Source organism: Phoxinus phoxinus (genome assembly GCF_949152265.1).
Source record: "Phoxinus phoxinus genome assembly, chromosome: 5".
In the NCBI taxonomy this organism is placed as follows: Eukaryota; Metazoa; Chordata; class Actinopteri; order Cypriniformes; family Leuciscidae; genus Phoxinus; species Phoxinus phoxinus.
This window is the reverse complement of record NC_136880.1, coordinates 19,220,369-19,232,839: the sequence shown is the minus strand read 5'-3', so window position 1 is coordinate 19,232,839 and position 12,471 is coordinate 19,220,369. Positions and strand designations below refer to the sequence as shown.

General features: G+C 39.8%; 2 protein-coding genes across 5 annotated transcripts; both read left to right on the top strand.

Annotated features, from left to right (window-relative positions):
- Positions 1-610: 610 nt before the first annotated feature.
- pfn2a (profilin 2a) lies at positions 611-5,136 on the top strand. Of its 2 annotated transcripts, none has more exons than XM_079614195.1 (3): positions 611-1,051; positions 2,151-2,343; positions 4,064-5,136. In XM_079614195.1, the coding sequence occupies exons 1-3, from the start codon at positions 923-925 to the stop codon at positions 4,159-4,161; spliced, it is 420 nt and encodes a 139-aa protein (XP_079470321.1). In that variant the 5' UTR covers positions 611-922; the 3' UTR covers positions 4,162-5,136. The 2 variants fall into 2 exon arrangements, with proteins under 2 accessions (XP_079470321.1, XP_079470322.1); XM_079614196.1 differs by having other exon boundaries at positions 712-1,051; positions 3,735-5,136.
- Positions 5,137-7,181: 2,045 nt separating this feature from the next.
- Positions 7,182-12,204, top strand: LOC306999483 (uncharacterized protein). Of its 3 annotated transcripts, XR_013797864.1 has the most exons (8): positions 7,253-7,704; positions 8,845-9,021; positions 9,100-9,218; positions 9,297-9,456; positions 9,539-9,654; positions 9,739-11,363; positions 11,567-11,800; positions 11,913-11,994. XR_013797864.1 is itself a non-coding variant. In XM_079614186.1 (7 exons), exons 1-7 carry the CDS (start codon positions 7,392-7,394, stop codon positions 11,918-11,920), a joined length of 2,955 nt encoding a protein of 984 aa, XP_079470312.1. In that variant the 5' UTR covers positions 7,182-7,391; the 3' UTR covers positions 11,921-12,204. The 3 variants fall into 3 exon arrangements, 2 of the variants coding, with proteins under 2 accessions (XP_079470312.1, XP_079470313.1); XM_079614186.1 differs by having other exon boundaries at positions 7,182-7,704; positions 9,739-11,800; positions 11,913-12,204; XM_079614187.1 differs by having other exon boundaries at positions 7,330-7,704; positions 9,129-9,218; positions 9,739-11,800; positions 11,913-12,070.
- Positions 12,205-12,471: the final 267 nt, after the last annotated feature.

Genomic DNA, 12,471 nt, shown 5'->3' with positions numbered 1-12,471 from the left:
GTTTTTTGACCCTGGTGTTACAACAACCCACCCCACCCCGCCTATACAATTATACCTCACTGTTGTTGTGGGGTGGGGTGTAACATGAGCACTATTTGTACTTGCCATATAACACAGTTTAGTTAATTGTAGATTTAGAAATGAGTTATTAAAGCAAAAACAAGTTTCTATAGCTAAATATCTGTTAAATTATAGCTTGCTGTTTACATTCTAAATACATATTAATTTGATGACATGATATTTAACATTTGCAATATGCAAAAGCTAAACTAAATCGGGTTTTACTCCTATTTGTAAACTAGGGGTCATAAAACAAAATCACTTTTTCAAAGTGACAATTATTTCACATGACTTAAAGAGATAATTCACCCCAAAATTTTAATCTTTCACCCTCAATCCTGTGTCTTTCTTCTGTGGAAATTCAGGGGAATACAGTGTATTTTGTACTGTGTATTATTTTTTTTATTAATATTGTGAAATAATTATATATTTTAATTTAAAGTATTAGTACTTGTGTATTTTTGCCATTTTATTTTCAAGTTTAACTAAAGGAAAGTAAGATATGTTGCATTGACAACTAGATAAAAAAAATAAGTTTAAGTATATATATATATACAGACTGAGCTGATGCGACCACATCAGACAGAGGGGGTCTATTTTCGTGTAGCGTCGCAGTGGCGGTGGTGAGTCGTCTGCGCGGAGGGATATTGCACGGGACTACACCCAGGCGCTGTCTCAGTCCGTCGGCTTTCTTTCCTGCCCGAGCTGAGATTTCATACAAGCCAACGAGCCGGACAGCACAGGACAGGAGACGCCAAAACCCTCCATCCGCACAACCCTCGCTAGTCCTTCAGCACGTGTAGCGTTAAATCCACTCCAGTGGGTGTAGTACGTCCTATATATCCTTTCAAATCACAGAAAAATGTCTTGGCAAAGCTACGTGGATAACCTGATGGCCGATGGCAGCTGCCAGGATGCCGCCATTGTTGGCTACACGGACGCCAAATATGTTTGGGCATCGTCAGAGGGGGGTACTTTTAGCGGTATAACGGTAAGTTTTTGCTAGGTTAGCACCCGTTGTGAGGTTAACACTTCATTTTGGTTTAATTTGGAGTGTAATCTGTGTGTTAGGGCGAGCGGATTGATTCGGGTGTTAGCAAGCTAGTCAGCTTTAGCACGCGTGCACGGGGAGCCGGTCTCGTGCCTAGCGCGAGCTAACCATTTCAAGCATATTTCACAATAAAACGAGCTGTTGTTATCGTGTTTAGCATTAGCAAAACTGCAACGGTACACCTTAACCACCTTTTTTTGTCTTAAAAGTGAAAGAGCGGGAGGGAATTGATGTGGTTCTTCTGAATGGGTCGAGGCCCAGATGAAAGCACAGGGCTGTGGCCACGGCCTCTGGTCTTCATTACTCATATCACAATGAACCACTTTATGCTTATCTAAAGAACCTAGTTAAAGTGCAACCGCTGTACAGCCAAACCCATCTAGCAAGCTTCTTTTGAATTTTTGAAGAGTGTTATTTGAAGTAAACGGGTCTGGCTCTGATTAAATCACATTTCGTTTTGCATTATTCAGCATTATCGATTTCTACCATATCCACGCGTTGTGCATTGCATTTTTCTATTTTTTGGGCCTTTTATGTGCACAGATCCCCTCGCTAGGTCGTTAATAAGCCCGGGATTCATTCAGGGATCGGACTCTTGTCTGATCAGTCTTGAGATAAGCTGCAGTCTTAGGCCATGAGAGGAGTAAGTTCAGACAGTGGCGCCTGTGCTTCAAGTTTTTTCCCTACAGGAACACAAAGATGGCGTCCTGTCGCCTGTGAATGCTCACTTTTCCCCGCATCTCACTGTTAGTATTAGAACTGGAATTATGCTATTGTCATTGTCATTAAAAAATAAAGTGGTTCAACCTAAACTGCATTTATTTAGGAAACTCCTAGAGTGGGTCAGTTTGGCTTCACTCATGCTATGTTGGGAGATAAAATGATCCAATCAGTTTTTCTACAAGGTTCCCTTAAAGTACAGTCCCTTTTTTAATTATTTACAATGAAAACAGTGTACACCTGCATGATCCTAAATCTTAATTGAAGAGTTTTTATTTTTTTGTAATATCATCTCTTTTTTTCACGCTTCATTTTTCAGCCTGATGAAATCGATGTGATTGTTGGCAAAGACCGAGAGGCCTTCTTCACCAGTGGGCTGACTTTAGGGAAAAAGAAGTGCTCTGTGATCAGAGACAGTCTTCCACTTGAAGGGGACTGGACAATGGACATCAGGACAAAGAGTCATAATGGAGAGCCGACATACAATGTTTCCATAGGCAGAGCTGGCAAAGGTAAACCATACATGTCAAATGTTTCATTTAGCCCACAGATATTTTAGGATCACCCCTGACAAGCTCTTTTATTAATGATTGCCTTTTTATTAGGGGTCTGTGTCTGTTCAAAGTATTAGTGTAGATTATCCCTGGGAAACAAGCTGTATCTACTTCCTTACAATTTTCATATAGATTTATTTCAATAAAGAGTGTTTTCCATAGCGATTTTAAAACAAATGACCCTTGATGCTAAGATGTGCCCACTCATACAGTCTGCCTTTGTGGTCCTCTTTTTGAATATAAGAAAAACAGACATGGTAGGTATAGTTTCGAACCAGTGCAGTCTTCTGTCCCCTACCTCTCCTTTTCTGAAAAAACAAAACGCGCACACACCCAAGAGCTGGATTTCAGCGCTGTGCATGTACAAGCTTTTCTTGATCTAACGGTTTTCTTAAACCGCGTTTGAGATTTACTTTCCCCTTGTCACTGTTTAATGAATTCAGTACTAGGCTATCAATCATCTGGTTATGCGGTAAACACCCCTCCACACCCTGTTATCTCTGCCTATGTTAGATAAATCGCCAGGGCGCAAGTTGACTCTCATAGATGCTGATTATTTACACAATCCTAGAGGTAACGGTCTATCATTCATAACCTAAGTTAGGTTGCTAGTATTAAAGGGATAGTTCATCCAAATATTAAAATTATGTCTTTTACTCTCCCTGAAGTTGTTCCAAACCTGTGTTTTTCTTCTGCTGAACACAAAAGATTATATTTTGAAGAATGTCAGTGACCAAACAGTTGATGGATCCCATGATGGGAGGAAAAATACTATGGAAGTCAATGGGGTCCATCCACTGTCTGGTTACCAACATTCTTCAAAATATTTTCCTTTGTGTTCAGCAGAAGAAAGAAACTCCTACAGGTTTGGAACAACTCGAGGGTGAGTAAATGAAGGCATAATTAAAATTTTTGGGTGAACTATCCCTTTAAGCCCTGTATGTTTAGCATGTTCAATAGACTAAATGTGTAGCTGTGATCCCATGAAAGTCTCCAAGAGATATATTGGCGAGGTAACTCCATTTCAAAGGGATTTGGGGGTGTGGAGGGTGGGGGGTGAAGGTCCTTTGGAATGTGGCAGCGTCAAATTCCTCTTCCTATTTCCTCTTTCCTGTACGCTAAAATGTGTCACTACACAGCTCAAGCAACAAGCTTCAGACCTTCTTATCAAATACTCTGAATCACTTTCCTGTACTTGGTTGCTTTTAATGGTGAAGCGCATGTGCATGCAAACACTTCTGATTGCTATTGTGATTTTTCTCTTTCTCCTCTGTTTCATAATTGTTCCCTTTTTTTCCCCTAACCACTGCACTTCTCAACTTTCCCCTTCTCTATTTCTTCTCTTACAGTCTTGGTTCTTGTAATGGGCAAAGAAGGGGTCCATGGAGGCGGATTGAATAAGAAGGCATACTCAATGGCAAAATACTTGAGGGATTCAGGGTTCTAATGTAATTAAGCTTGTTTAGTTTCACTTGAGGGACAGAAAGAAGAAAGAAGTTTGCTGTTAAGCTTTCTCCTTCAAGCAGTTAATGTCTTGAAAAAATTTAATAGCAATCAAGGGAAGAATGGTGATTATATCCTATAATGTCCCCGTGTCATCGGGGGGAAAGACTTTTTTTTTTTTTTTTTTTCAGTTTTGTTCATTTGTCGTCTTTTTTTCTTTCCTTATGTACTCCAGTGTTGGTTGTAGTCATGGGAAAGGAAGGTACCCACGGAGGATCGCTCAACAAGAAAGCATTTAGCATGGCTGAGTACCTGAGGAAAGTTGGATACTAAAGCAGCCCCTTCCCATCCATCCACACAGCAGCTCACTTTAATACACCGCACCACACTACCCACCCCCCCCTACCCTCATCCTTGCCCCCTTTTGTCGACAACATTACCAGAAACAGTTAGTAGATGCATTGTTGTCTCCAAATCTATCTGTCCATTTTTTTATGAAGTTTTCCTTATGTTTAATGCTCCATGTTCTTTAGTTTTCCAAATTCTGACATTATTTTTTTTTGTGCCACAGTAAATCAAGCATGTTGGTTTTATGAAGGTTTAGTCACAAACACTACTGTACATACCATAGATGTAAAATGAAGAATTGAAGAATTGGACTGCCCAGAATTTGTGTAAATTCACAAGTAAATGAAGTCACTACATTGTCCAATTCTTTCCTTAGGCACTGCTAATGAACCAGCTTAAGATAGATTATGCTTCTCGAGTGCTTTGAGTCCTTGCTGAGCTCTCATGGTCTTCCTTGTATACAGCATGTCCAGGATGAAGAAAGTGCATGCATATCTTTTAGGTCAATATCACAAATTCTTTTTTTTTTTTTTTTCAATTTAACTACACCACCGTGTCTCAGCTTTGAGAATGAAGTTAACCAGTCACATAACACTTATTTTATTTTCTCTGTTTGATCCTGAATTAATTTAGTAAGCACCTCTGCCCTTGTGAACCGCACCACCCTCACCCCAGCTGTACCACCTTTAGTTTGAATACCTTATATCAAATGCTTTTGCTGTTGTATTTGGATGTGGTCTTGTAAGTCATTGGTCTAATGTTGGAATATTTTGAGTGGTGGCAGATCAGCATTTACAAGGTTTGGGTTAAATTGTTCCCCAAGAGCCTTTGCATCCCGGACTCTGTATGGACATTCCATCGCTACAATAGCTCAGGCACTTATACGTGTTGTTTGCCAGCTCCTGTAAAATGTTTTTTCTTTTATGTTTGTCCTTTTTTTTTGTTTTCTTTTTTTTTTTTTTAGACAAAAAGTGCTGCCATCCCAATGTACCTCTGGTTCTGTCCATTTCACTTTGGGTTCTCCAATAGGACCAATTTTTTGTTGCATCCGAAGGGATTAACAGAATTGCTCCAAACTGTGGTTGTGAAGGATGACTGCTAGCTTCATCTGTTGCTGACTTTATAACACTAAATTTTCAACACCAAGTACACAATGTAACACCAAGCTCATTTCTATTAAACACTATTACTGGCTTAACAGTTTGAAATAAAAAACAAGTGTATGATATAACTACCTGAGAATTTCTCTCATGAATGTCTTGAATAGATGAAATGGCAGTCTTATTGTTAACATGTCACTTCGAAATTCTTAAACATTTTTGACTTTTAATCTGTTATTTTCAAGAATGAAACCATTTGGAAGTCATTGCCTTGTACACTACTTAATTGTGATGTATCAAACTGTCATAGCACGGTACAAATGCTTCATTAAATAGACAAAAAAAATATATACTGAAGTAAACTGTGTACACTAACCTTTTCTGGGATATGGTGGTATTAGTTGGAAAAAGACCACTAGTTGAAGTCAGTTGTATTGTGGAAACTTGTTAAATAAAGCTGTGTATCCTGTGCCATAATGTAGATCTGATCTGTTGCGACTGTGAGATGGATTTTAACTGCTGCCTTGTGAGGAGTCAATTCTTTAGTGGCACCTTTGGGATAGTTGGCATAAATGAAAACTCCAGGGCTTGTGGAAAATGTACAGATTAAAAAAAACAAAAAAAAAAACATCAAATTATGTCCAATTCTCTCCCTTCTTACATCTGACCAGCTCAACTCAATTTGCGTGAAAGGAAAGAAAAAAAAACAAATGCCATGATTTAACCACCTTGTTTACAGACAGATCAAATAAACCTATTCCAACCAGAAAATTCATTTTGTTCACGTGTTTGTCTTCAAGCATCTTTTTATAAATATGTAGAAAATGAAGTCTACCAAAGACAGTATAGTGCATGGTAGGTATAAGAAAAAGGGATTTGCTGCTTATTTGTTTTCCTTTCTCTCAAGAGATTTTCTATTCAATATGTAAACTACTATGTTGATATTAAAGTGAGCACTTGAAGGAAAAATATACTATGCCTCATTGGTTTGTATTTGACATGGAGAGACTACATGTCTCTTCAGGCTCTTCTTGCCTGAAGAGGTCGCTATAGTCACAAACATACAGGTGTTGTACCCAACCAGACATGGTTTAAGCCTAGTCCCAGACTAAAATGCATGTTTTAACTGAAGGCAACTTGCACTTATATATCTTCAAATGCCCTTGTTTTGTCTCAAGATTCACACCAGTTTTGTTTTTTCTAAGGCAGGTTTATAAACGATGCTTAAAAGGATAGTTCACCCCCCAAAAAATATTTTGTAATTTACTCTCCCTCTTGTTCCAAGCATGTATGTATTTATTTATTCTGCTGAACACAAAATAAGATATTTTGAAGAATGATTGTAACAGTTAAGCGATTGTTAACCTCCAAACAGTTGAAGGGGCTCCATTGACTTCCATAATTTTCCCCCCCCATACAATGAAAGTTAATGGGTTCTTGGGCCTGTTTGGTTGCCTATTCAAAATATCTTCATTTGTGTTCAGCACAGGAAATAAATTCATACAAGTTTGGGATAACATGAGAGTCATTTTTCATTTTTTGGGCATTTAAACTGTCCCTTTAAATGTCATAATAATTGAACTAATACTGCGTTAATCAAAGCCCTCTCTGTGGAACCAGGCCTTGGTTTAATTTTATTTCCAGAATTAGCTTGTCTGATGTGAAGAGTTGCAATAGCCTATACTACACGCAACGTTACATATAGTTCGACATGCCATCCAGGACTGGCAGAGTATAACTATTAAATGTGCCTACACTCACACACATGATTCACTCTACTTTCTTAGACCAGAGTAGGCAACGTCAATCCTGCAGAGTTTGGCTCCAACCCTGAATTGATTAGCTTGTCCAGGTGTGTTTGATTACGGTTGGAGCAAAACTCTGGACTCGCTTTCCTGGACCGACGTTGCCTACCTCACATATGATATGATACTCATCCACATCCCTTAATTTCTCTCTCTAGTCTAGGGTGCCTAACAGGTGTCTGATTTGCCTGACGTGCACTAATTGTAGACACAAGTTCGTATATATTTCCGGTGCTTGAAAAAGAGACACGTTTTTGTAACACACTACAGTGGTGTACCGCGGTGTGTGTGCGCAAAATTGTCTTGTCGAATGGCGTTTAAAGAGAAAACGATCCTTAAGTCTTTTCTGTTAATTTGGGTTAGCTTTCTTAAAGTTAGTGGTTTTGTGGTATTTAATGAGGTTAAGAAACCCTTTTCACTGGGCTCTTTTCACAAGAATGCACGGACAAATGAGTCATCATTTGACCGAGGAGACGAGAAGCTGAAGTCTGGAGAGCCGGTAGGGCGCCTTCTCATTTTGCAAGACCCAGCTCCAACGTCTCATGGTGATGGAAGTGACCGTTTTTCTTCGGATCTCGATCTCGGCCGAGCCGATGAGAACGCATACCAGTCAGATGATCCAGGTAAACGATGTACCCGTGATTTATTGAATTCATTTGTAAGGAGGATTTTAATAACTAAAAATATAGAAAAAATGTTTAGCGAATATTTAACAAGATTTTTAGTCCATGACATCGAGGCTTTGTCATCCAGTCTGTACTAAGACTTGGATTTTCCACTAAGCAAAACAAAAAATTGAGTTTAAAAACAAGATTTGTGCAAACTCATTTATTTAATTGGTTTTATTATTATTAATTGACACCCAGAGGCCAGTTGTATTAACAGCCATTATGCTAAGACTGTTTTAGTAGGCCTAGGCTACTAGTATGACCAACTTGCAATCAATCTTGCTTTTTGGGTTCAAATTAGACCAATCTTCATTTTTATGTAACTGACTTAAAGCAGTTGTGAATAATCTTAACTGAAAAAAAAGGATTAAGACTAATCTTAGCATTTTATGCAACCAGCCACTGAGGATGAAGTCTCAAAGAACATGTATGATTATTTTTGTTAGTTGCAGGTGCTTCTGAGTATGTGTGTATGTATGTCTGTGAGTTTTGTGTGCTTGCTGGTTGATAAATAAATGATTGTGTGCATATAGCATCAATGTGTTTGGAGTGTGTTGCTGTGTATTCATTCATTTTTCACATTCGTTTTTAACTAAAACTAATGAAAAGATGAATGATATTTAAAGGTCACAACATTGAAGACATAAAATCATAATAACATTAGTAATTGTATTAACCTAATGTCCATTGCGATGGATGTTAATGTTCCACAGTTCTGAAAGATCTCCAAATTAACTTTGAATATCACTTGATTCTATTAAGATTATTATGAATCTAGGTGTCTAGGTGGTTAGCCATGCATGGCTTATGTGGTGCCTGAATTTCAATCAGATTAAATTATGGGTCATACGTTCATTGTGATTGGTTGATCAGGGACAAATCAGCGACCAGGCAGTATCATAATTTTTTTTTTTTTTTTTTTTTAAATCTTAGGCTATAGGTTTAAACCAAAAACCATGTGAACTCCATTCCAATGGTCGCAGGTCTGAAGGGGTTTATTGCATTACCATGCAAAAGCATTTTATTTTTTGTTTGCATGGTGTTAAAGGTGGACTTGTCTTCCAGTTTACCCTTGTTTGTATCTTCTGTCAAAAGGCGGGATGAAGTTGCAACCTCTTTGGGGACAGGTTTATGGTCTGAACACCCTGTATACTCCAACAGTAGGAAGGCTACTTGATATGAAACCCCAAGTAGATTGTGTTGGAGATTTGATGAAACTGACCGTTCATGGACGAGAGGCTCCTTTTGGATCCAGCTTTCTTATTGATAGAGGTTTGCTTCTCCATTTACTTTTTGACTTCAAAAACTTTAGTTTTTTTGCTTCCCAAAAATGTATTTATCATTTTGTAGGAACCAATCCACCACTTCCATTGTCACAGTTGCCCTCAGAATGTGGTCATAGATTTCTGAGAACATGGAGAGACTTTGTTTTCATTATACCAAATGATGGATGTTATGTATCACACAAGGTTTGCATTTTAGATTTCATTGTAAATAGAATTATAGCCTGTATTCTCCCTTCTGACCTTACTCCTTGTTCTTTTCAGAGAGACACTTTTGTTCTTCCCTTACTTTGGTTTGGATTGCCTGTGAAAATGTCTTGTTCCTCACCAACCTCGGCACAGATAGCTCCAACAGTCTCCTGCTACACGAATGGCATGATTGTGAGGCTGTATAAAGGAGTCTCTGAGAGCCTGAAGATCAAAGGTAACAAGCAGGTCCATGTTTGTTTGCCTGGGTTGATGTGAGTGTTACAGGTTTACATTTTGTTAATTATGTTTAAACTTAGTCATGAATGAGTGGCAGCCTCTACTGAAAGTGTCAGCTAGATGTGGATACAGCTTGGTGTCACATGCAGAAAGTGTGGTCATCCATGCCCCGTACATACCATGCGCTGAGCCAAAGGTATGCAATGTACGCTGTATTTCACATTTGACTAATTTCAGCCTGTTTCTCATCTTGAATAAACTAATCTGCTGCTTTTTACAGGATGGGATGTTCACTCTCAGCGTGGCAGCGGAGAGCGAGTTTAATCTGTCCTGTCCAGCATTGTCGCTTAATCTTCCTATGAGTCTGCCTGATCTTGCACCTAAAAATTACACACTGACTTTTACGCCCCAGGCTCTCGTTTCAACAGCAGTCCCTCCCACCACCATTACTACTACCACTAAAACCACTCAGCCAATAAGGGCTCCAAGTTTAACAGTTCAGAAGTTGCCTACTCCTCCCCTTCCTTATTACATCCCGGGCCAGCCAAATTTTAAACCTGTTCCTCCTAGTTACCCTTTCCTACATTTTCCTCCAAACAGGCTACCAGAGGTTGTTCCTCAAGGTCCCCAAATTTTGGGTCTTCCAACTGCTATCACCCAGCAGCCACAAGCACCCAATTACATAAAACCTCCTCAAAGTTGGTACCCTTGGATCCCCAAGCCCAGCTCAGGTCTCACCCCTGTCTCCAGTCTAAATGCAGCTTTGCCTTATCCAAGAGAACCTTTGTTGCCTCCTACCAAGGCTCCCAAAACCCCTCTCGTTCCCATACTAAAACCCACAAGCAGTCCTCAAGATAAGTTGACGTCTACAATGCCCGTTGTCCCTCCTATGCAATGGGCGCCAATGTTTCCTCCCACAAATTTGGTGTATCCTTTATATCCTGGAAAACCTGGATTTGCTGCTCCCTCCTCAACAGTTTTTCCACAAGACCCCTACTGGCCTTATTCCCAAAACCAACCAGGACCCTTTAAACCACATGTTCCACCAAAACCAGAGTCTGCACCACCACCTACACCTGCCCCTACAAGAAACACAGGGCCACAGCTCTTCCACAATACATGGGATAAGCCCTTCCCACCACGTTATCCGGTAATGCCTCCTGTTCCTATAAAAGTCCTCCAGAATAATACAGTTTCCACCTCTGGGGCTGTTGCTTCTGGATCCAACACATCAGTTAAGGGTCCTCCTATGAGCCCAGTGTCTGCTTTTCCTCCAAGTCCTGATCCTACCCCTTCACTCCCCCAATTTCCTGAAGTTGTTTACACCGCTGCCCCCATAAATGCTTGCCTGACTCCAATTTGTTTGTCACATGCACGTTCTTTTCACTGTCCAACTTTCTGCCCTGGCCCACCTTCAATATCCTATCACAACCATTTCTATTTTGGTCATCCTCGGTCTAGTTTTGACATTTCTAGTCGGACTAAAGTTACAGGCCAAGTGCTGTCATCTCCCGTTATATCTGCAGGTTCAAACCCATTTCCTCTTGTTCATGGCATGGGTTATAATTATGGTCCGCTTTCTTCAGAAGGTGCAAATGTACCACCAGATTCAGATAGTACAATGCAATATTTGCCAGAGAATCCCACCGTTAACAGTTTTCATGTCCCTTATACTTCAAAGCTTTTGACAGGACCTATTATGAGTCCCTCCATTTTTAGGAAGTTGGAGTCGCATACTGGCTCTGCATGGCCTACAGTGAAACCTGCAAATGTTGCTCCTGTTCTACACCCTTTGGGGCTTTCTAAGCTGCCTTCTGGACGCTTACAAAACGGACCCGATGCTGGGCCTCTTGTCTATTCAAACCAAAGCCCAAATCCTGCAGTTTACCAGGCTGAGAGGCAATGGTATGTTCCCCCATGGGTACATCACACGCAGCCAATGTTAGTCGCCCCAAATAATGTTCCTTTTTTTGATAAAATTGTCCAATCTGACATTTCTTCAAAACCTACAATGACCCCAGCTCATGGCCAAAATGTGCATATGAATCACTGGTATCAAGCTACTTATTCAAATGCTAAAGTCCCAAAATCTGACTCTCCCACAAAAGACTCCTCCAGCCAGATGTTATTACCTCAGCCATCCAATAATCCCAGATCGTTTGAGCCCTCAACCACGCCACCTCAACCAGGGCAAACTAATGGTGGTAACCTTCCAGTAATGAACCCTCAGGAGTATAACTATCAAAGTGGAGAATCTGTGGTTCCTGGTTTTAGGGGCACATATTGGGTTCCTGCTGTTCAAGCTAACCAGGATGGATTACTCACCAGCTATCACTTAGATGGTAAGTGAATCAGTTCTGGGAACAAATTGGTACAGCATAACTACTGTTAAAGGTGTGCGGTGTGTGTGTGTTTAAAAATATATATATATTCTTTTTTTTTCTTTTCTTTAAGGGTTATGAGTCGTCCATCCACAGTAGACCAAGGAATTTGGAGAGCTGGAAACAACAGTAACTAATAAAACTGTTTAAGTGACAACTGTTATTTGTTTTTTCTTCAAAGAATGTCTGGCCTGTATTACCTGTTTAGTTAAATGTACACTTTGTATGGAGTTCGTTTGAGTCTTCATTGATTCGGGTAATCTAGTTTGTCTTTTACACAAGTTTATATTCTGCTGGTTCTTACAAATAAGTTTGTGATGTTCATCCTCATGTTCACTTGATTTGAGCTAAATGCAGGATGTCACAACAATATACAGACTGCAGTTAATTTAGCATTACTCACTTTGAACGAGAAGTGTTTGTTGAGGGTGGGTGGGCTGTCCAATCCAGTCCGTGCAGAAGAGCTAATCAAGGTCTTCAGGATTTGTGCTTTGGGGCTAAACTCTGCAGGATGGTGGCACTTTTTGGGTACCTATGGCTTTATATCCTGTGTCCATGCCACCATTACCAGAAATCCAAAGGTAAACTTGATTTGAACAAATCAACTTGATTTTCTCAGGCGAGTCATAAAA